This window comes from Magnolia sinica, chromosome 8, assembly GCF_029962835.1.
Source record: "Magnolia sinica isolate HGM2019 chromosome 8, MsV1, whole genome shotgun sequence".
NCBI classification, from domain to species: domain Eukaryota; kingdom Viridiplantae; phylum Streptophyta; class Magnoliopsida; order Magnoliales; family Magnoliaceae; genus Magnolia; species Magnolia sinica.
This window is the reverse complement of record NC_080580.1, coordinates 4,471,889-4,493,819: the sequence shown is the minus strand read 5'-3', so window position 1 is coordinate 4,493,819 and position 21,931 is coordinate 4,471,889. Positions and strand designations below refer to the sequence as shown.

General features: G+C 40.7%; 2 protein-coding genes and 1 long non-coding RNA gene across 6 annotated transcripts; 1 reads left to right on the top strand and 2 right to left on the bottom strand.

The window, feature by feature from the left end:
* Positions 1–2,058: 2,058 nt before the first annotated feature.
* LOC131252656 (pentatricopeptide repeat-containing protein At2g13600-like) lies at positions 2,059–6,539 on the bottom strand. The gene has a single exon (XM_058253315.1). It carries the CDS (start codon positions 5,575–5,577, stop codon positions 2,686–2,688), a length of 2,892 nt encoding a protein of 963 aa, XP_058109298.1. The 5' UTR covers positions 5,578–6,539; the 3' UTR covers positions 2,059–2,685.
* Positions 6,540–8,714: 2,175 nt separating this feature from the next.
* Positions 8,715–9,134, top strand: LOC131252655 (uncharacterized). The gene is made up of 2 exons (XR_009174631.1): positions 8,715–8,946; positions 9,043–9,134. It is a non-coding gene; the product is annotated as an uncharacterized LOC131252655 (long non-coding RNA).
* A 550-nt stretch (positions 9,135–9,684) lies between these two features.
* Positions 9,685–20,345, bottom strand: LOC131252654 (reticulon-like protein B12). 4 transcript variants are annotated; one of them, XR_009174630.1, is made up of 5 exons: positions 20,070–20,344; positions 16,160–16,340; positions 10,687–10,898; positions 9,965–10,188; positions 9,685–9,854 (listed from the first exon to the last, which is right to left on the bottom strand). XR_009174630.1 is itself a non-coding variant. In XM_058253314.1 (4 exons), the coding sequence occupies exons 1-4, from the start codon at positions 20,134–20,136 to the stop codon at positions 10,019–10,021; spliced, it is 624 nt and encodes a 207-aa protein (XP_058109297.1). In that variant the 5' UTR covers positions 20,137–20,345; the 3' UTR covers positions 9,685–10,018. The 4 variants fall into 4 exon arrangements, 2 of the variants coding, with proteins under 2 accessions (XP_058109297.1, XP_058109296.1); XR_009174629.1 differs by having other exon boundaries at positions 9,685–9,848; XM_058253314.1 differs by having other exon boundaries at positions 9,685–10,188; positions 16,160–16,334; positions 20,070–20,345.
* Positions 20,346–21,931: the final 1,586 nt, after the last annotated feature.

Sequence of the window (21,931 nt, the reverse complement as noted above, 5' to 3'; positions counted from 1 at the left end):
CAGTCCATCTAAGCAAGAAATAGGTTGCATCTGCTCTACAACAATATCTCAGCAATGAATTTTACTAGTACGGCCATCCAAAAATACCTTACCATCTATGTTAGCATTTAGGCTGCAAATTGCTATTTTCTTTCTAAGTTGTATTCAAAAGTGACACAATTTCACATTTAGGTTGCTTGCTCAAAACCAACACAAGAAAGCATTTGCCATTTCTCCTGGATTTAACTAAATGTTTGCAATTCAACATACATGTTCTTGCAACAAAATGCAGCCTTGCGTTTGTAGGTGAACTTACAATCTTATTAGAAATTATTTTTGTATATATGGCATATGGACTGGGCAGTGAGGCATCAACACAACACAAGGAGATGTCTACAGTTACAGAATCCTTTGTTGGAGATGTTCTCCAGAAACTAGAGGCCCACCGATGACTCATTTAAAGATCATCTGACCAATCATCAATTAGCTAACATGACATTTCCCGAAACGACTGATGGAGATTGCAGGTCAACGGTTGCTCTCAGAAGGAGAAACTATCGACATAGGAAGTAGGTTCCAATCAAAATCAGTTTATTTTTCTTGGTGGAATTAGCGGGACCCACAATTTGTATCTGCTTCATTTTTGAGACTATGCCTTACATTTTCATCGGCTCCACGGTCAGGTTGGTGCTCACCTGGTTGGATCCTGGGTCCCAGCTAATCTGCCTCCTGTTGGCAAACCGGATCCAGTCAAGTGGGTGTGACACTGACGGTGGGACCTACCTTGATGTATATCCATGCCATCCATCCACTTTAATAGTTTATTTTAGGGCATGGTCCAAAAATAAAGTAGATAAAATAACTCAATTGAACAACACAACAAAAAATAGTGGTCATGTGCCAACATTCCTGGTTCATGATTGGTTGAATTCCCCGAGTAATACATGAATTTGATGTTTGGCTAGTTCTATTGCATTTAAAGTTCATTGAAATTCATGTTAAGCTAGTTCAATTGCATTTTAATTATGTGTTAGGGTAGTTCAATTGCATTTCAAGTTCATTGAATTTCATGTTAGCATCGCTGAATTTCAAGCTAGCGTCGCTGAATTTCATGTTTCTCTTTCTAGGTTGCCTCGCTCAAATTGCAGTTTGTCTAGCTCAATTTTAAGTTTTCCCCGCTCAATGTTAAGTTTTCCGCACTCAATTTCCAGTTTGCCCCGCCCAATTTCCAGTTTCTCCCGCTCAATTTCCACCTTGCCCCGCTCAAATTGTAGGTTGCCTAGCTCAAAATTCAGTTTTCCTCGCTTAATTTCAAGTTTGACCCGTTGAATTTCTAGTCTGCCCCGCTAAATTTCATGAATGCCCCTCTCAAGTTCATGCTTGCCCTGCTCAAATTCCGATCTGCCCTGCTGAATTTCTAGTTTGCCCCGCCCAATTTCTAGTTTGACCCGCTCAATTTCATGTTTGCCCTGTTGAATTTCTAGTTTTCCCCGCAAATAGGCTTGCATATGAATCAGTAAAGTGAAGTGTACCAAAACTTAAAAAAATTAGATAAACAGTGTATTCAACTGCATGAATCTTTGGGCCTTAACCAGAGCCCAACCTCATCGTTGGTCTTGTTGAGGATTTCCAGCTCGAGCCCAACCGACCTCAATCCAACCCAACCCAACCCCATAGTTCCAACTTCCAAGACTTGGGTGGACTACAACAAGTGAATAAAATGGTTTTTAGACATGACTGTACATACATTGTTCCCTGCGGTGGGACCGCCACTGAGATTTAGATTGGGATGATTCCTGGGAAATACAGTGAACATGAGGCTCGCCAAATTAATGGTCTGGATTCTACACACATCATGGGTAGGCCCCACACAGCTCCCTATGTTTGAGGCATGTGATCATTCCCCTTTATGATACCCTCTTAAATGAAGCAGACAATCAGAGAGCGTTAAAACGGTTAAACTTCAATTGCTAGATAGTGCTAGGGAAGATGCTGAACTGCTCGAGAACCTGCTAATGAGTAATCTGAATCTTGCAGTCTTTTCATTCACATCTCCAGCTTTTGTATTTGAATATTCAATGAGAGTCAATGAATTCCTGTATTTATTATTATTATTGAAAATAAATTGGATGTAAGAAAGTCCAATTTCATATAAATACATGTTAGGCGTGTCCAATTCGGCCTCTCCCAAAACTTCCAATTCCACCATCTTGCTCGCAGCACCAGAGATTAGGGGATGGAAGGTCCAATCATGCATTTAAGATGGAGGCCGAAAGAGAGATTAACACATTTTAGTGTCCGTAGCTGATATTGAATCTTCACCGTTGAAACTTTAAACAACTCCAAACATTTTTCAGATAAACTTGGATGATGTATTATGGTCTTCAATCCTTCTAAGATGAGGATTAATTGTATCTTGAATATCAAAACGAGTATCCCTTCTGATTAAACTCGATGACGACACCAAGACCGTTAGTTTTGATTTGATCAGATCAACCCAAATGCCATGGCCTGTTTTGGAATGTGCCCCTTGTCCCAAATCACACGACATCAACAGCTTCCGCGTCTAGGACGTACACATGAGTATCGAAATGAATATCCCTCCGAATTCCAATCAAACTGGGCATCACCAGGAATGTTAGTTATGATCTGGTCAGATCAACCCAATTGCTAAGGCCTATTTTAGATTGTGCCTGTGGTTCCAAATCACACAACATCAACCACTTTTGTCTTCGGGATGTACCCTTCTTCTGCCAAGGTAGCCATCAAATCCAGCAACGTTCTAGTTACTATCTCCATATCTGGGTGTGAAGGATTCTCGGCTGTGAAACCATGAATATGATTCCTGACCTCAATCCAACTGCAGCCAGGCTGCTTCCTGACTCCCCGTTCGATCATCATCTTCCTCATGCGATCAACACCATCCCATCTACCGGCTGAAGCATAGATATTCGATAAGATCACATAGTTCCCTGGGTTTTCAGGCTGTAATTCTAGAAGATGCCCGGCTGCATATTCTGCCATCTCTACATTCCTGTGAGTCCTGCAAGATGAAAGGAGAGCGCCCCAAAGGCTAGCGGTAGGCTGCAAAGGCATCTGAATGATGAAATTCCGGACATCCTCAAAGCGCCCTCCGCGCCCAAGGAGATCAACCATGCAAGCATAGTGCTTCCCACTTGGAATGATCCCATATTTCGAATACATGCCATTGAACTCTTTCCACCCCTCATCGATCAACCCTGCATGGCTGCATGCTGAAAGAACACCGATGAAAGTGACACTGTCAGGGGCAATCCCTTCGACCAGCATTTGATTGAAGATGGCAAGGGCAGCCTTGGCCCTCCCATGAACTGCATTTCCCTGAATTATTGTATTCCATGACACGACGTCTCTCACACCCAGTCGTCTAAACACACGTTCTGCATACTCCATACATCCACATTTAATAAACATGTCAATGAGTGCATTCAATACGAACAGATCATCATAACCAAGTCCGCTTCTTATGATATAACCATGAATGGCTCTTCCATGGGATAAGGCTGCGGATTGAGCGCATGCTGGAAGGATGCTAGTGATGGTAACTGAATTGGGCCTTAAGCCACTATCTTGAAATTGACGGAAGTGCTTTAAACTTTCATCGATTCGCCCGTTCTGTGCATACCCTGATATCAGTGAAGTCCAAGTGATTATGTTGGCTTTCGCACCTGCAGTTTCCATATCATGGAAAGTTTTAGATGCCTCATCGAGAAAACCGTTCTTCGCAAGACCCGAAATGATTGCATTCCATGAAACGATATCCTTGCATACCATTGATTCAAAAAGCTTAACGGCATAATCTATATTACCGCAGTTCCCGTACATATTTACAAAGGCAGTGCAGACAAATCTGCTCATCTTGGAACCGTTTCTAAGAAACATGTTGTGCAGCTGCTTCCCCTGCATCGGGCAATTCAAGTTTCCAACTACAGGAAGAATACTATCGAAACTTGCCACATCCTGCTTCTGGTTCAACCACTTCATTTCAGCAAACATTTCCAAAGCAGTGTCAAAATCACCTCTTTCAACAAATCTAGCAATTCCAGCATTCCAACTCGTTACATTAGGTTCTACACCAACCCTATGCATCAAATCGAAGAGTTCCATTACCCTATCGGCGTGCCCATTGATAGCATAGCAAGAAATCATTGAATTCCAAGAACCCAATTCATTTACACTGATGCGATCAAAAATCTCTCGAGCTACTTCAACCTCACCAAATTTAGAATACATATCTATAAGGCGAGAAGCCACAGCATTATCAGAGTCATACCTGCCTCTACGCATATATGCATGGAGTTCCCTCACATGTTGGATGTCATCCACAGATTCACCCATCTGTAGCAGTGCTGATATAGATATCGAATTCGGCCTTATACCCACGTTTTCCAGTCTGTTAATCAGGAACAGGACATTTCGGATGGACCCACTTTGGAGATACTGTGAAATAATGCAATCCCAAGTTGTTTTATTTGGATTTACCTGATCTACATGCATCTGCAATAGCAATTCAACGGCCTCATCGAAGAGCTCCATCTGAGCATAGCCCTTGATCATTGCATTCCAGCAGACGACGTCTCTCTCTTTTATTCTATCGAAAACAAGCCGACTGTACCCCAAACCCCTGCAACTTGCATACGTGTCGATAAGAGCGCTCCCAATGAATTTATCCAAGCCGAACCCACTTCCTATTATCAATCCATGGATCTGTCTGGTTAAATTCAAACAACCCAAATCAGAGAAAACAGGCAAAATCGCTGCTAAAGTAGCCGAGCAAAGCTTAATGTCAGAACTCAGAATCCCTTTGAAGAAATCCAATGCTTCTAAATGGTGTCCTGTCTGCACGTACCCTACGAGCATCGAAGTCCAAGTGACTACGTCTCTCAAGGCCATTTCGTCGAAAACTCTCTCTGCATCCACCACGCTCTCACATTTCGCATACATGTCTATGAGAGAATTCATCACGACCAAATCCCAACAAAACCCACTTCTTATAACATCGGCATGGACCCGCCGACCCTTCCCCAAAGTTCCCATCCCAGCGCACGACTTCAAAACCAAAGGGTATAGGAAATGATCAGCTCTAATTCCTGCCACAACCATTTCCTCGTAGAATTCAAATGCTTCAGCCACACTGCCGCTATTCAAACAGGCTCCAATCATAGCAGTCCAAGAAAACAAGTTCCTCTCAATCATCCCATCAAACACTTCGCGGGCAAGGTCGGGATGCCCGCACTTCGAATACAAGATCATCAGATTGTTCTGCAAAATCATATCGGCTCGGACACCGCTCTCGACGATGTGCTTGTGGATTTCGCGGCCTTCGGAAAATGCTTTGAATTTGATGCACGCGCGGATGAGAGGAAGGAACGCTTCAGATGTAGCCGGAAAGTGGGCCGCATCCGGCCGGCGAAGGACGCAGATTGCTTCTCTGAGTCGGCCATCGAGGGCGAGAAGCGAGAGCTCTTCTGCAATCGACGGATGCTGCGGCAATGATCGGCGATGAAAAGCTCTTGTTGAGAAGGTCTTGTGTGATAGAGATCTCAAAAGCGCTTGCATTTTGCGAAGAAGAGAGATGAGAAGAACTCATATGACAGAGAGGAAGGAGAGGGACGCGGATTGCCAGCCACTCCCAATGGAAGGAAGTTCCTGCGGTTGGAAGCTAGGTGGGGCCCACAGTGATGTTTACGTGAAATCCACTCCGTCCATACGTTTTTGTAGATCATTTTAGGTTTTGAGATCAAAATTTAAGGAGATCAAATAATCAATTGGACCATACAACAGGAAACAGTGGGGATTGATCGTCCACCGTTGAAACGTTTGTGGGTCTACGGAAGTTTTGTATCAGGCTAATGTTCGTGTGTTTTTAGTTCATCCCACTGGGAATTATCCTATGAACGGTTTGGATAGCATATGAATATCAAGGTGGACCCCAGGAAGGTTTCAGCGGTTGGCATTTCCCTCCCCCACTTTTTCCTGTCGTGTGGACCACTTGAGTTTTGGATCTACCTCAATTTTGGTCTAACGTCTTAACATGAGCTGGTGAAACGGATGTACGGGTGGATTTCTCACAAACATCACGGTGGGTCCCACCTAGCTTCCGAGAGAAGGAGAGGAAGAAGTGCTAATAAGCAGGTTGCGCTCCATTGAAATTTTAATGCAGTTACATCCACACAATGCACGTGGCAAGCATGTATAGTAATCTGGACCGTTGATCTGGTAACTTACCATATGGATAGATCATAGAACAAATATTGATGTGGCCAGACAACTCTAACTATCGATTTTCTGTGAGATTTAGTGCTTGAATGCAAAACCACTGATCTAAACATTCCCTTTGTGGGCCACTCTTTGGATGGCTACAACAGTCGGATCCTCTATCTTCTTAGGTATATGACCTGTAAATGAAGTTTCCCACCAGATTAACGTTCCAGATCAGTAGATATGATTGCCAAGTGTATTAAGAGGAGGGAGCTGCGTAGAGCTTCTATGCAGCCGACTATCACTAATGGGAATGGATCATGAAGGAGTTTCCCGCGTTGGAATTCAAAGTGAGACTGTGGCAACGCTCTTCACACGCTCGGCGCGAGGAGAGATGATACGACAGGGAATGGAGCGGGCCAAACCTGGTCACATAAGCCCTGGGCTGGACCTTCTGAATTTAGACTATCAAAGGCTTAAAATAGACCAATCTAAGAGCAATTCTCCATCTAAGATGATTTAGATAATATAAAGGGTTAAGGAGTGGTAAATGAAAACCTTCACAAGTGTCTTTAAATTATTTATTTATTTATAATGAGTTAGCATATGACCTAAGACCAGGACTCACCCAAGACGGTTTAGCCCTTACCATAGGGCGCACCTTAATGTTCCTCTAGTGTTTACTTTCCATCCAATCGGTTGATAAAGTCACATAAGCCTTGATGAAGGGAAGAGAAAAATATCATATTGATCTAAAACTTTTGTCGCCTATTAGTGGTTAATCACCCTTCTTTGCTATGATATGGTCCACCGGATATTTGGATCTATTTCATTTTCGGATAATGCCTTAAAATGATCTAGAAAAATAGATGGATGGCGTGGATGCAAAATACATGCATCAATGTGGGGCTTACAGTAAGAGCTGCACCGCCTTGGGTGAATCTTGGGTCTCACTTAAGGCTGTAAGATTGAGAAAATGTTAGATGAATTGAGGAAAAATACTATAGAAATGAAGGAGATATATGAAGATGCACTAACTATTATGGGATTAAACTTATGAGCCATACTATAAAGCTTTGGAAGAGAGTGATAGGGCAAAAGACTATAACATAAGATGAATGTATCGAAAAATCAATTTAGTTTCATATTTAAAAGGTCTATTATTAAAGTTATTTTTTTACTTGGATAATTGATAGAGAAATAAAGAAGATAAGGAATAATCTCCACACGATCTGTATAGATTCAAACAAAGCATATCATTAGGCCATTAAAAAGTTAATCAAGTGGATTTTAGGAAGGAAAGGAGTCTCAAGAGGATATATTACCATTAATAAAGATACACATGAGGAAGTGAAAACAAATGTAAAGACCACCGGTGGAGAGAGAAATGAGTTCCCAATTACTATAGGCTTACACTAAGGGTTGAAATCGAGCTCTTACCTTTCTACATTACTTATAGACAAGTTAACGAAGAATATGTAGGAAGAGGTTAATCAGGCATGTTGTTTATAAATAACAAATTTTGATTAACAAAATAACAAAGGACACATACAAGAACCTAAATTTGTTGAAAGATGGTTTAAAATGAAAGAAGATTTAAAATTTATCAGATTAAGTAGAGTATATGGAATGTAATTTTAGTAATAATGAAATTGAAAGTAAGAAATTTGTTAAGATCGTTGATCAAGAAAATTTCCAAAATGACCACTATCTCAGGTCAATAATTCATAAGTGTATTGTGCAAAAGATTGAAAAGGATGTTGACTGAGAAATTCAAGATGGATGGAAGAATGAAGATGTGCCTATGGATGTTTATGTAATCATAGTGTACAACTTAAAGTGAAAGTGAAATTAAAAATTTTAGAGGATAGCTATAAGACCAAACATGATTTATGGGATAAAATGTTGGATAGATAAGGAACAATATATTCATAGGATGAGTGCAATTGAACTGAGGATGTTGAACTAGATGAGAGGCGAGACGGGGAAGATTTTAAAATGTGGAGGAACTTAATATTAGTACCAATAGATGACAAGATAAAGGAAAGTAGATTTGCATAGTGTGGTCATGTTTGGTATAATTAAAACTTTAAAAAGGCAAGAAGAGGCCCAACAGGGCATAGTCTAAGGTTCTAAGAAAAGGCTTGCCAGCTTATCGTCCAAATAAAGGTCCAACTCTTGATAGAGTGGTATGGCTGAGCAGGATTGATGTAGATGACTCCACCTAATGGAGATGAGGGTTAGATGATGATGTGGCCAACTTGATGACTGGAATGGGCCAACAGCCAAACAGGGCCATTAGTCATTGCCCAAGCCCAGCCCGGCCCCCGAGCCAATCTTTGAGATCCACGCCCTGGTCCTGAAGGGCCGGGCACCAGGCCCATTCTCACAACTATCCAAAGTACATTTGGCAGGTTGATATGTCAATCAAAACCATTCAACTAGGGACCCAGCTATAGATGGACCGTTTTATAAAACCACACCTAACAGATGAACCTAGCCCTTCTAAAATCAAACCTGCTTTATGCTGTTGTTCAGAAAGTCACCGTTCAGGTGGCTATGATGATCCAAATCAATGTGCATTATTTACTTGATGTATCAACCTGCCATGTGCATTGCGGAGAGATGGCTTTGTCATGGCCTTGCTTTTCAAGATCCACAATGTCAGCATTGAGGAGATCCAGGGAAATCCACCAGGTGTGCCCTAGCTTCAGCCACACCCACAAAGTTTACCATATAAAGAGCAGCTGAGCCTCCTTTAAAAAACAAAGGCATTAAGCAGCACTCGGCTAGGGCACGTCCCAACCTTTCAGTTTTTAGAAGTGTGGCCCATCATAATGTGGTCCAGACCGTTGATATAGCAGCCCCCACTATTGGTCCTTCATGCATCACAGAATCTCCGCCAGCAGGTTGCCCATTAACAAAGAAAACATAGCTTTGGTCATATTTCCTATTAAGAAAAAATTGCAGATATTCTAAAGCTGTATTCTTCCAATCCGGGAGATTTTTTAGTGCATGGGCCATCGACAATAAACCCCATTATATCAACGATTTGGATCAGCTTATTGGCCCACACTGGCCCAGATATCATGCAAGTCAGTTCATTAAGTGGGCCACGCATGGATGAAACTGAGGGGAGATTAAAAGAAAAGAAACTAATGCCATCACTGCTCTGAAAAGTGCATTGCAATGGACCCCATATTCTATTTGCCCATGCTGGCCTGCCTGATGAACGGACCAAGCTGATATTTTGGTCAGGCTTCCCACATTCATGATGGAACCCCAATAAAAGGATGGCTCAGATGTTCCCATCGCCATCACTGCTCTGAAAAGTGCATTGCAACAGTACAAAAGTATTAAGAACGTGTGTGTGTGTGTGTGTGTATCTCATATCACACCACCTGCATTTCCCCTCTTTACTGGGGGCAGAATACATGGATTTTAGTCTCACCAATATATCTCCCCTTCAGCAGAACTCTCCCAATTTCATTCTCATTCATTACAATTCAAAACAGACGCCCCAAACTTCCAATCAACACAAACCAAGCCCCCTATGTATCAAACCGAAGCTACACCCTCTATATATCAAACCCCAATAAACAACACCAATTTCACCAATTCTCAGGTGCCTGTCGCTGAAAGATTTCAAACCCACCGCAGACTCAAAATTCCAAAACCTCTGAGTTGTGGTATAGAAAGGAAATGGAAAACAAAAACCGAAAAAAAAAAAAACCCAAACACTCACGAAAAAACTAACAGTGTTCGAGATACGGCACACATGATATACAGGAAGGCAAGATCAACTCAGCTTCCTCTTCTCTAGAATCCATCTCCTAATTTTGCTGAAACACTCAGCGTCTAATCTCATGTAAAGTTCCTTCATTTTCATGTATGCTGTCATAGCAAATCCATCGATACGATCTTCATACTTCTCATACAAGGCAGGAACGGTAAGGACGATGACAAGGCCTGCCGGAAACAGAAGGTAGACATAAAGGTTTTGGAAAATATGAAAATAATTCCAGGAAAATCAGAGCATGGTTTTATAACTCAGAGACCCTGATCGACCGTTTGGCCCTTAGTTGAGTCATGATGCATCTGAGTCGGGGGCTGAATTGACCTGACTTGCCCGAGTCGGGGATGATTCAAGGGGCAACTCATGGTAGTAAGCTGGATCAGGTACCAACGAATCCAAGTCAACTCGAACAACTAGTATCAGACTCGTCAGTATTAAAACCATGAATCAGAGGTAATAAGTACTTGCCAAAATTCCCTGAGTAGCTTCCCACTAATCAGGAATTACTTTCTTGAAAATCCTGGAAGTAATTCCAACTTCCCAATGATTACAAAATGCTCAAAAAATTCCAACATACAAGTCAGCCTTATGATACAAGGAGCATGGTCAATCCTTATGACTGTGTATGTGCGGACAAGTATTTTATACCTTTTTTGAGAATTGAAACTTACCTGTATAACCCAAGGTAAGAAAATCAGTCAAGCTGCCAACAACTGAAATCAGCCATAGATACACAGCTACTTTAAGGAAAAGCCTTGAATCCTTTCCGAGGGCAATATCGTGAGAGACCGAGAGTATATTATTCACTCGAGATTGGACAAAGACTGCTGCTTCATTCACCACTTCCTCTGAGAGTTGCAGATTTGGTAAGGGTGGAGGAGGCCTGTGCTCAAGACCATTGAGAACAATTTCAATATATACCATTAGCAGTCAAAATGATGAAAGCGGAAGGATGGAAATAACTCATTTGGAAAGTAGAGGTATATGTACCACTTCGGCATGCAAATCCAATTTTAGATGCCACAAGATTGACAACTAAACACAAACAATGGACTGTGGATGATTATCCAACAGCCTTCTAGCTGCTAGAACTAGGAATAAACAAGAAGAAGCACTCTTCAAAGAATAATTCAAGAACTTTATTACAAGTAAACAATAGAACAACATGGTTCATATTTATGGATCTGAAGGTCTATTTAAAGACCTGTTTACAATGAAAATACCACTTCAAGTTAAAACTCTTGCTTGTTTCCTATTGTTTGAATACTTCCCTATCCTGATTCAAAACATACCTTGAAGTAAATAAAGGAAGCTAACTAAAGCTAATGTATCCAATACCACCAAACTACTCAAGATGCTCAATTGCATCAAACAATATTTGCTCTTAGGGTAGTATGGTTTGTACGAAGCCCCTCATCAGATGGGTCTACAAAACCATATCGTTCCAGGTCATCCATCCATTGGATGGGTCCCAGACAGCTCTTAACAACTAAGAGATTGTATGAGGCTTAGATTAGGGGCATCTAAGGATCTTGACTAAAGATCTGAATCATCTGGGTTGAAATGCTGGTCATTGATTAATGATCCATTAATATTGCCAATCTGGAACATTCAACTATCCAGATCATAAACTTCGACCATATGGTTGATCCAGATTGGAGGATGGAAGACCTGGATCAGATCCATGCTCTGATGACTATATCTATGATCTGGTTGGATTCAGGGGCTTATGGATCTAACTAGATGGCCTTGATTGTTTGCATGTGTGACATATCCATGATATGCCAAAATGGTTACATAACCACTGTTCCGTAATGGTAACAGAGGTAAACCTTACGCATTATGTTACAGAAAAAACAGCCCCTGACAGCCCTGTAATAGGGCTGAAATGGATTTTTTTTTTTTTTTCAAAAAAAAAAAGTCTGTAACAGCTGTTACAATGGCCACAAAGGCCATTACGGCCTGTATTGTAACAGTAACGGTGGTGACCATTATGGCTACCATTACCGATATCAACTACCTTGGGCATATCATATTAAAGAGGTCCAAGTAATTTGCTGACTATCCTTATCTCCATGAATTTGGTCGTCAAAATTCAAATTAGACATTAGTTCTTAAGTTGAAATCTTTTGTCTCATTCTTCTTCATCCTCTTATAAGTTTCTTCTTCTTCTTCTTCTTTTTTCCTTTATGGATCCATGAAAATTTGACAAATAGATTAATGGCTAGTCAAACGGAAACTGTCAAGGTAAACATGGATATATGAACTGTGACATGACGATTAGAGCCAACAACTCAAGGACCTGGAAGCAACTTGAAAACACAACAGACTGTTTGAGTTGCACAGAATCTAAATCAGAAGCACCGTGGTTTACAGTGGAATCTGAAAGTTGTGCTAGGCTGATGCATAGTATTACATTGATACTTCTGACAAAGCTAAAGAACAAGCATATACACCAGCTTATCATGGTGATGGGTTTAGCACTGAAGTTGAACTCATGGGTGGGTTCTTTCCAAACCAAGGGAGACTGATGCGTCTAGGCCTGCAATTGCAACAAACTGCTACCTACAGTCTGATTGGTAGATCAGATAGGTAATCAGATCAAAATGGTGGGCCCCACAGGTCATCAAACCAGATTACTGGGCCCCATACTGGTCAGGTCAGATAATGTACCCCACTGGGCTCCCCAGCTGCAACAATATGTCCCCCTAGCTATTCTGAAAAGCCTCCACTAGGCTCCCTTCAAAAGGTTTAGTGGCGTCACCTATACCACAACAACCCATTTGGCTTTGTGGAACACTTGATCACGATTAGAAGACTTGTCTGAAAAGGTTTTGCCATTCTGCTCAATCCAAATTGCCCATATGGTGGGGCAAGGAGAAACGGGTACCACCGTACCAAAGAGTCCTCTTTTTCCTTCTGAACAGAAGGATGAGCCACATGAGAAAACCATCCCTGATTTTCTTCGGCATGACCCATTCGATTTCCAGCAGTGCAAAAAATCTCTTCCAAACTTTACGAGAAAACGTGCAGTGTAAGACAGATGATCCAGTCTCTTCATCATGCAAACACAAGCTGCATCCATTTGGTAGTATCCTATTCCTTTTTCTCAGGTCATCTAGTACAAGGATTTTGCTTTTATCCGCTAACCAGCAAAAAGAAGGCCACCACTATTGGGGTCCCAAATGCCTCCAAATAAGATGAATAAGATCCTTGTGTCGAGGGCGAGAATGATTTAGGATTGTGGAATACAGGCCATGTTTGGATACATTGAGTGCAAGGGAAAAAAAAAACATGGAAAAAGTAATAATTATCCAATGATTATTTCAATGAGCACTATTGAAAAATGAATTCCGATTTTAAAAGTCTTGTTCAGATATCGAGTGGAAATCTCATATTCATTAGACAACAGTCATCTCATTTCTTGTACCAGAAAATCCTAACTATGAATAAATCTAATGATTGCTTTGTTGAATTCGCTCTTTTCTTTACCATTCAAACAACATAAAAATGTTAAATCAAAGGAAAAGTTTCATTTCCTATGGATTCCACCTATCCAAATATGGCCTAAGGGCCCGCTCAAGTAGGGTGACTTCTAAACGTGGATATAGAAACCCACCCTTGTCCTTAGTCAACCTAAAAATCAGTAGATATGAAAAAATGTTTCGTCAATCAATTGTTGATATATGTTGTTTGATTTTCACGTTGACTTCCATGGAAATCAACCTAAGGTCAATGGTCAACATCAAGAGTTGACTCACATTACCATGAAATCTCCATGGATTAGCTTTTCGCGAGGAGATCAAAAGGCTACCTTTACAAGGAAAAGGGTAATCATGACGGTCAATTTCCAGTTTTCCACGGCTACTTTTTTATAATACAAATAGCAAAAAATACCATATCCACGGGAAAAAAAAAAAAAAATTGCTTCCCAAGGAATCCTCATTCCCAAACATATCCTAAAAGGAATTCAGCAAGAATCCCCTACATAGCTAGATCTGCTTGGGTTCTCCACAAGGTTGAAATAGGTGTGTTGTGTAAAGTATTGTTCACCACCGAGACCATAAGTATTGCCTTGTATCAGGCTGCTTCGGGCCAATACGAGGCTGATACAGTCATATTGTTCATGGACAATACTGATATGTACCAATATGTACCAGTTTCTGATGATACCTTAAATGTTGGTTTCACACCCATCTATCCCTATTCGAAAAACTATTGCCTTAATTGTAAAGCTTCTCCATCATGCTAAAGATCTTGCTTATCTCCGAACCAGTGAGATTCCTTCTGAAGGTTGGATTCCATACCATTTGCTTCCCCCAGCCTCAACACACATTGCGAAATGAGGGAGTCCTTTTCCCTCACCACCCTACATAAAGTGAGGGAATGCAACAATGCAAGGACCATCCTTGCACCAATTTCCTCTTTAAAAGAGTTCAACTTTTTGGGCCACCTTCCATAAACCCAAGTCTTGTACGAAGTTGAAGAAGCAATGAACTACCCACATCCATCCTCACCATTATCCTCACCATAAGTACATGAAACCACATTGTTCCATAGACTATCTTTTTCCTCTCCAAACCTCCACAACTGCTTAGCTAATAGGGGAAAATTGAACAATTTCAGCGATCTTATGCCAATATCTCATTCTCCTTGCCATGCAAACCCCATTTGTTTTTAAATATGAGTGGAAAATGTTTTTCAATGATGTGACTTATTGTGTTGTTTGGATATCAAAGAAAATAGTAAATTCTATAAAGCAATCATTGGCATTTTCCATGGTTAGAATTCTCTAGCACAAGATACAAGGTGACTATTGTCTAATAAATATGAGATTTCCACTTGCTATCTAAACAAGACCCCTAAAAATGGAATCCATGTTTCAATAGTGCTCATGAAAATAATCATTGGATAATTATTACATTTTCCTTTATTTTAGTAGAAATAAAGAAACGTAACCATGGAAAAGAAACCATCTTCCACGGATGTGAACTTTTTTGCCGATTGTGACAATAAACATGTGAAAATGGTTTTCCTTTCCACTGTTTTCCTAAAAAGGAGGCATTTTCCCTTTCCTGCCAATAACTTTATAATCCTCATTTTCACACTTTTTGAGAACTAGATTTCAGTTTTTGACCATTGACCATCCCACATTTCCTTGGATGAGATGGAAACTAAAACAACTAACCTTTTTAAGATTCTTTTCCACAGATTTCGTGATCTACGCGTTTCCTCATATATGATGTTTTCCTTTCCAAATCTACTTTTGAATTCCACCAATCCCAAGTGGAATTTCTTCTCCTCCCCCTCCAAAAGCACTCCCTTTGGATTCTTTCTATGCTTGCAATAACACTAGATAGACATTGGAAAAGAGCCATGTAATATGCTAGCTGATTAGATAGACCAGCTTTGACTAATGTGAAACAATCCCCGAAAGATAAATGTTTACTTTTCCACCTAGATAGCTTCCTCTGAAATCTATCCTTCTAGTGGGGTAATGCCTTAGTCCTATAAGTGGTGCAATGCCCTTGGTTCTATCATTTCTAAATGTGATATACAGCCCCAAAAGATAAATGTTTGCTTTTCCACCTAGATAGCTACCTCTGAATTCTATCCTTTCTAGTAGGGTTATGCCTTAGCCCTATCATTTCTAGTGGTGCGACGCCCTTCGTTCTATCATTTGATTCATTTCTAAGGGTGGGATGCTCCAGAAGACGACTTGAAGTTCACTCACAGTCCTGATTTCAACTTTTGCTTATCGTGCAGAGCTTATTAGCAAGAAGTTCCACAACTTCAAATTAAAATTCTTTCCAATATGGCTCAATTCCCACTCCGCACTGCATCATAATTGATAAGCGTCACTAATCTCAAGACTAGCAACAAGAATTTTGTTTCTGAAATTTATCAGTTTCTAGCTACTTACATTCCATACTACTTTTTGTTGCTACGTTCCATGCTCTCCTTTTCATGGAGATAATTTAACCAACTTTCTGAACTCATTTGATACAAACTTCAGATTGTGGAGTCCATTTACTAGTCTACAGAAATCTGACAGCACAACATTCAGAACTAAAGAAAGACAAAAATAAAATAAAATCTTATACCTCTGGCTCTTACCAAAGCTCAACAAGGCCACGAATTTACCTGTTGAGAATTGCTGCAGATTTTGCCCAGAGGAAGAGAATGACAATCAAGAGCAGGAGGACATTAGCAACAAGTGACATCAGAGTATAACCAGATCTCTCAAAAACCACCCATGCAGCAAGAGTTACAAACAGTATTCCCACCGTTACATTTCTTTGTCTCCATAACATCACATCTGCAACTGTTAAACCACACCATCGTAAGCTATAATACCAGGAACATGAGATAGATGCATGTTGAATCAAGATTGAATCAAGGGAATCTATTAAAAATGCCCTATTCAATATTTCCTTCCAGATCTATCTGATCAAGTACGAATTCTTCATACTTATCAGTGTGGCTTTACATGTGGAGCCCAAGTGAGCCCACATATGATAATGATGGACCATTGGGGGGGTCCATTGTGAATTGGATGTGACCCCAATATCACTCTAATCTGATTATCACAGCCATTCTAAGGGCTTACCGATTGGATATCAATACCATTTCTACTCTTATTGTCCATTGTGCACTCCCTTTTTCTGAATGGAAAATGGTGCTAATTTCACACCCTCAATTTTATGGCTGTGATTATCCGATCATGGTTATTTTTGGGTTGTGTGCAATCTATGAATGAATCCTCCAATCCAACTATATTTGTTGATCATAGGAGGGCTCGCTTAGCAACTACATGTGGATTCGTACCATAACAAAGCAAAAAAATTGTATTAGATGGTAGCTCCCTACTTCTTTGGAAGCTTCAAAACAAAATTAGTGGTTACTTATTAAGGGAAAAAAAAAAAACCTAAATCAATGGATCTTCAAAAAAGCCATCTGGAAACCCCAAAACCCCTTAAAACTAAACTAGAAGTAAAAGAATATCGAAGAAAGCACAAAATCCCCATGATAACCTAATTTAGAAAGCAGAGAATGATCAAGTTTTTGAACGCATGGTAATTACCATGCTTTTGAGCTGTGTGGGGGCCCAACACAATCAGTTAGTGCCATGCAACCCATCCATTAGATGAGCGCTCCCATGTGAGGCCTAGATGCCAAAACCCAGCCTGATCCGGAACTCAAGTGGGCTACACCCAAGGGATCAATGGGGGACATTGGGGAGGGTGACGCCAACCAAAAAAAATTCCATATGGAATGTGGGGTCCACCATGTTGTTTATGTATGCCATTCAGCCCAGTCATCAGGTGCAGCCAACCAGGATGAAGGGCCACCAAAATGCAGATCTTTCCAAAGTTCAAGTGGGCCACACCACATATATGCATAGGTTTTGAGTATGATTGAATATTGTTCCCCGTAGTGTGTCCACCATAGTTTTGGATCAGGATCATTCTTGGTATGTTGCACGATTGATTCACAATTTAAATTCCACAACCACATCATGATTGGGCCCCACAGCCATGGTAGTTACCATGTGAGCATTCTCCAGGATCAAATATTTGGGGATACAAAATTTGTTACAAATCCCTTCAGGGTAATCTGGATGCCTGCAAAATCCTTTTAGCTGTAAGGGGTTTACTGGTAAACACTTTACAGGCAGGTGTCTGGATGGCAATATTTGCCTTAGGTGAATTCACCCTCTCTTTTTTACAGCATTACAAGTGAAGTCTTTACAGCATTACATATGGTAGAACACGATGGTTGATCACACTCATGCTGTGCCGGATCCAAAATGATGTATACAGTAAATCTAGGCTGTTCATCATGAGCGTCCCTTGATGCTCCGCTATGGGCTAAAAAAGAGCTTAAATTGATCATCAAATGGACCACATGAGACTGATCATTTGGGATGGTAATCCGACCATTAAAAATCTTCCAGATTGCGTTGGGGGCCACTGCGATTGGTGCTGGACATCCAATCTGTCCAAGACATGCTTACATTGATGCTCTCCTAGGGCCTCAAAAAAAAATCAAGCCCTTTTTATGTTATTTGCAGATTTTGGTGGGACTTTACCATCCCAAGCTCTATGTGGTGTGAATACTTTTGTAAACACTTTCCAGGTTAGCCAAACACATAATATGTTTGCCTGTAAACACTTGAACACTTCGAAACCAAAGAGAATTGCATGTGAAAGTGTTTATAACTTAAAACTTTATAGGCATCCAGACAATCCCTTCTCGAAGAGATCACTAAAAACCCTAAACCACCATAAAAACCTAAATACTGAATATCTGAGTCCTCCCCCCCCCCGGAAAAAAAAAAAATACAAAAAAGAAAAAAGAAGAAGATATAATTCAGGAAAATCAGCAACATTTCCTGCATTAAGAATTCATCTAGGGCCCGTTTGGCCGGGTGGATTGGGAGGGATTGAATGGTATTAGAGTGGATGGCATGGATTTCTAGGTAATGATGATGTTGTCAGTGGATTGTCTGGAGATCCATGGGATTGCAATATCCCTGGATTGCTATATTCAATCTGTTTGGTGCGCCCGGCCAATCCTGGGATTAAACCTTCTCATCCCTTCCAATCCCTCAAACCAAACACGTCCCAGGCAAATTTGAAAGGATTAGGTTGGATTGGATGGGATTTAAAGGTAATGATGGTGTTGTCAATGGATTGTCTTAAGGGCCCGTTTGGCCGGGTGGATTGGAAGGGATTGAATGGTAATAGGGTGGATGGCATGGATTTCTAGGTAATGATGGCGTTGTCGGTGGATTGTCTGGAGATCCATGGGATTGCTATATCCCTGGATTGCTGAATCCGGTCTGTTTGGCACGCCCGGCTAATCCCGGGATTAGACCTTCTCATCCTTTCCAATCCCTCAAACCAAACACGTCCTGGGCAAATTTGAACGGTTTAGGGTGGATTGGATGGGATTTAAAGGTAATGATGGTGTTGTCAGTGGATTGTCTTAAGATCCATGGGATTGGGATCAGACCACTGACTATGTTTGGCACGCCCGGCCAATCCCGGAATTTAACTTCCAATCCCTTCCAATCCGACCGGCCAAACGGGCCCTAAGATCCATGGGATTGGGATCAGATCACCGCCTCTGTTTGGCACGCCAGGCCAATCCCAGGATTTGACTTTCAATCCCTTCCAATACCATCCAAGCCCTTCCAATCCGACCGGCCAAACGGGCCCCTAAGGATCTGATAGATGCTTCTTTACATCAAAAAACACTAATCCGGATAAACCCCCAAACCAGAAAACACGGGGAAAGAAGAAGAAATTGAATCACGAAAAATTCCTAATACCGGAAAAGAGATCAAAATCACATGGAGTCACAAAATTTCCATCAACGACTCTATTCCCATTCCCTACCAATCCATTAACCAGCAAAAACAAAACCAAGGAATTCGCCAGAAAACCCTAAAACTAGAACCGAAGATCTCAAGACCCTAAATTACAATAAAACCCCGAAACCCGGAAATCGCAAGAGGGTCTCAAACGATCCAACGGTAAATAACCGTCAATTCCAAATGGGAAAACCTAAAACCCTAGTCACCACAAAACCCTAAAACGAGAAAACCAGTTCAAAATCTCATAAAACCAACAAAACTCACATCACAGATCCCATATATTACCAAAAAAAAAAAAAACGATCCAACGGCCATAAAACAGAAATCACGACACGAGAAATTGAAAGCCGAGAAATAGAAACTGAAGAGACATTGAGATCCAGATTCTCACGAATCACGCACTTTTAACATAAGCAACATCAAATATGCCATCTCGAACGATCCAATGGCCAGTAAATAACAGCTAATCAAAAGAAAAACAAAACTAAAACCCCAAAACTTAGAAAATGAGATGAAAATTCTCATAAAACCAACAGAACTCTCATCCCATATCACAGATCTAAAACAAAAGATATCCAGCCGCCATAAAACACGCATCTCGAGACGATAAATTGAAGGCCGATAAAATGGAAATATGCGAGAAATCGATATCTTTTCTTTCGATTTCCTTACCGAGTCCTCCGCCGAGTATCTGATGAACAGTTCTCTCTCTGTTGAATAATCGAATCGAAGAATCCATGGAAAGATCGAGAAACACAGAGAGAGATCCGGTGGTTTTGAGGAGAAAACCGGTTTTGAGAGAAATGAATGAGAGTGGTTTTTCTTTATGGTGGGTGGAATATCAGAATCCAGCCTAAAAGCCGAAAACCGCTCATCGCTTTTTTTTCTTTTTTGCTTTATTTTATTCTATTATTTCTTGCTTTTTAAGAGAGAGAGACTGACATGCATGCATTCATGGACGGAAAAACATTCCTTCCATGGAAGGGGAACGAGGACAAAGAAATAATCCCATCCAATCGGTTGGACGATTACTTACAGTCCACTCACCGGATAACTTTCGATTTATCATTTTTTATGATAGTATCCACTCCGTCAAATGTATTTTTAATCCATTGAGGATCAAATTTTAGAAATATAGACGCAAATTTACTCATTTATATGGGACATTACATTGAAATAAATTATATCCGCTGATATATAAAATAACACAATTTTGCTCCGCCTGATTATTTCGATGAGTGGATGACACTAATTTTTGAGTAGGATAATACTTATAGTGGTTCAATGCTATTAGACGGTCTAGATTTTGATATGTTAATATTTTCTGCCACGTGTACGGTAACTTATAGTCCAACCGGTAGACTGGTAGCATTTTAACCAGATTTACCTATGATATGATCCTCTACCTGAGATAGTCACAGTATCATCGACCCTTAAGTTTGTACTAGTTACAACAATAGATCAGTGATCTGAGCCGTTGATATGATATTGGAAGCTCTTGAATTTAATCTTCTATTTTCTTTTTCTGCTTTACTTTGAATATTCTATATTTTCTTATTGACCGTTTAATTTTCATGGCCCAGTTGAAGGTATTAGAATTATTAGAAATAAGAGAAATTTTGGAAGTCCTTCATCCATGTTATTATATATCAGATAAATGGTCAGGATTTTCATGAAATAGTCCCACTTGGATGATTTTAAGGATCAAGGATAGGGTGATTTTATCCTTGGGTCGAGGTTCGTCAAATTCTTTCCCTGGCTGCATGCGGGCTTGGGACCGTCGCCGCACCAGATTCTAACGTGCGCAGCCGTATGCGTTAACTACCGTTTACGAAACGAAAACGCTGGCGGGACTTTTGTACGGATAGAGAGCGTTGGAAACGGATTGGCTACTCCCCTGCCACCAGCCGATGGCCGATGGTCGGTGCTCCGTGGGCCCCACAACGATGTATGTGTTTCATCCATTCCGTCCATATATTTTTCTAGATCATTTTATGTATACATGTAAAAACGAGGTATATCCCAATTTCAAGTGGACCACATTACAGGAAACACTGTTGAATGAACGTTGACCATTAAAAATTTTTTGGGGGCCATAAAAGTTTTGGATCAAGCTAATATTTGTTTTTTCCCTTCATCTGGGTCTGTATGACCTAATAAAAATATTGGATGTCAAATAAACAGTACAGTGGGCCTTAGGAGGATTTTAATGGTGGATATCCAATAACTATTGTTTTCCACTGGTGTGGTCCACATGAGGTTTATATCCTTCTCATTCTTATACTAAAATGTAAAATGATATGTAAAAATGTATGAACGGAATGGATGAAACACATACATCATGGTGGGGCCCAAATAGCACCGACCATCAGCCACCGTTCTCGAGACCTTTACTTTCTCTGACTTGAACGAACGACTTTATGTAGATGAGATCCACACCGTCCACCAGGTGCGCCACCTTATTTTTAAGCCACCCAAAACTCAGACCTGACGAAGCACTCAGGTGGGCTACAGTTGAGTAGAATTAACAGACT

What these genes read in the sequence shown, in the direction of transcription:
- LOC131252656 (XM_058253315.1), bottom strand. Translation starts at nt 5,577, where the DNA reads ATGCAAGCGCTTTTGAGATCTCTATCACACAAGACCTTCTCAACAAGA.
- LOC131252654 (XM_058253313.1), bottom strand. Translation starts at nt 20,136, where the DNA reads ATGGATTCTTCGATTCGATTATTCAACAGAGAGAGAACTGTTCATCAG. An exon ending in GATACTCGGCGGAGGACTCG is followed by an intron (nt 16,341 to 20,069) that starts GTAAGGAAATCG and finishes GTGGTTTAACAG; the next exon opens with TTGCAGATGTGATGTTATGG. An exon ending in TCTTACCTTGGGTTATACAG is followed by an intron (nt 10,189 to 10,686) that starts GTAAGTTTCAAT and finishes TGTTTCCGGCAG; the next exon opens with GCCTTGTCATCGTCCTTACC.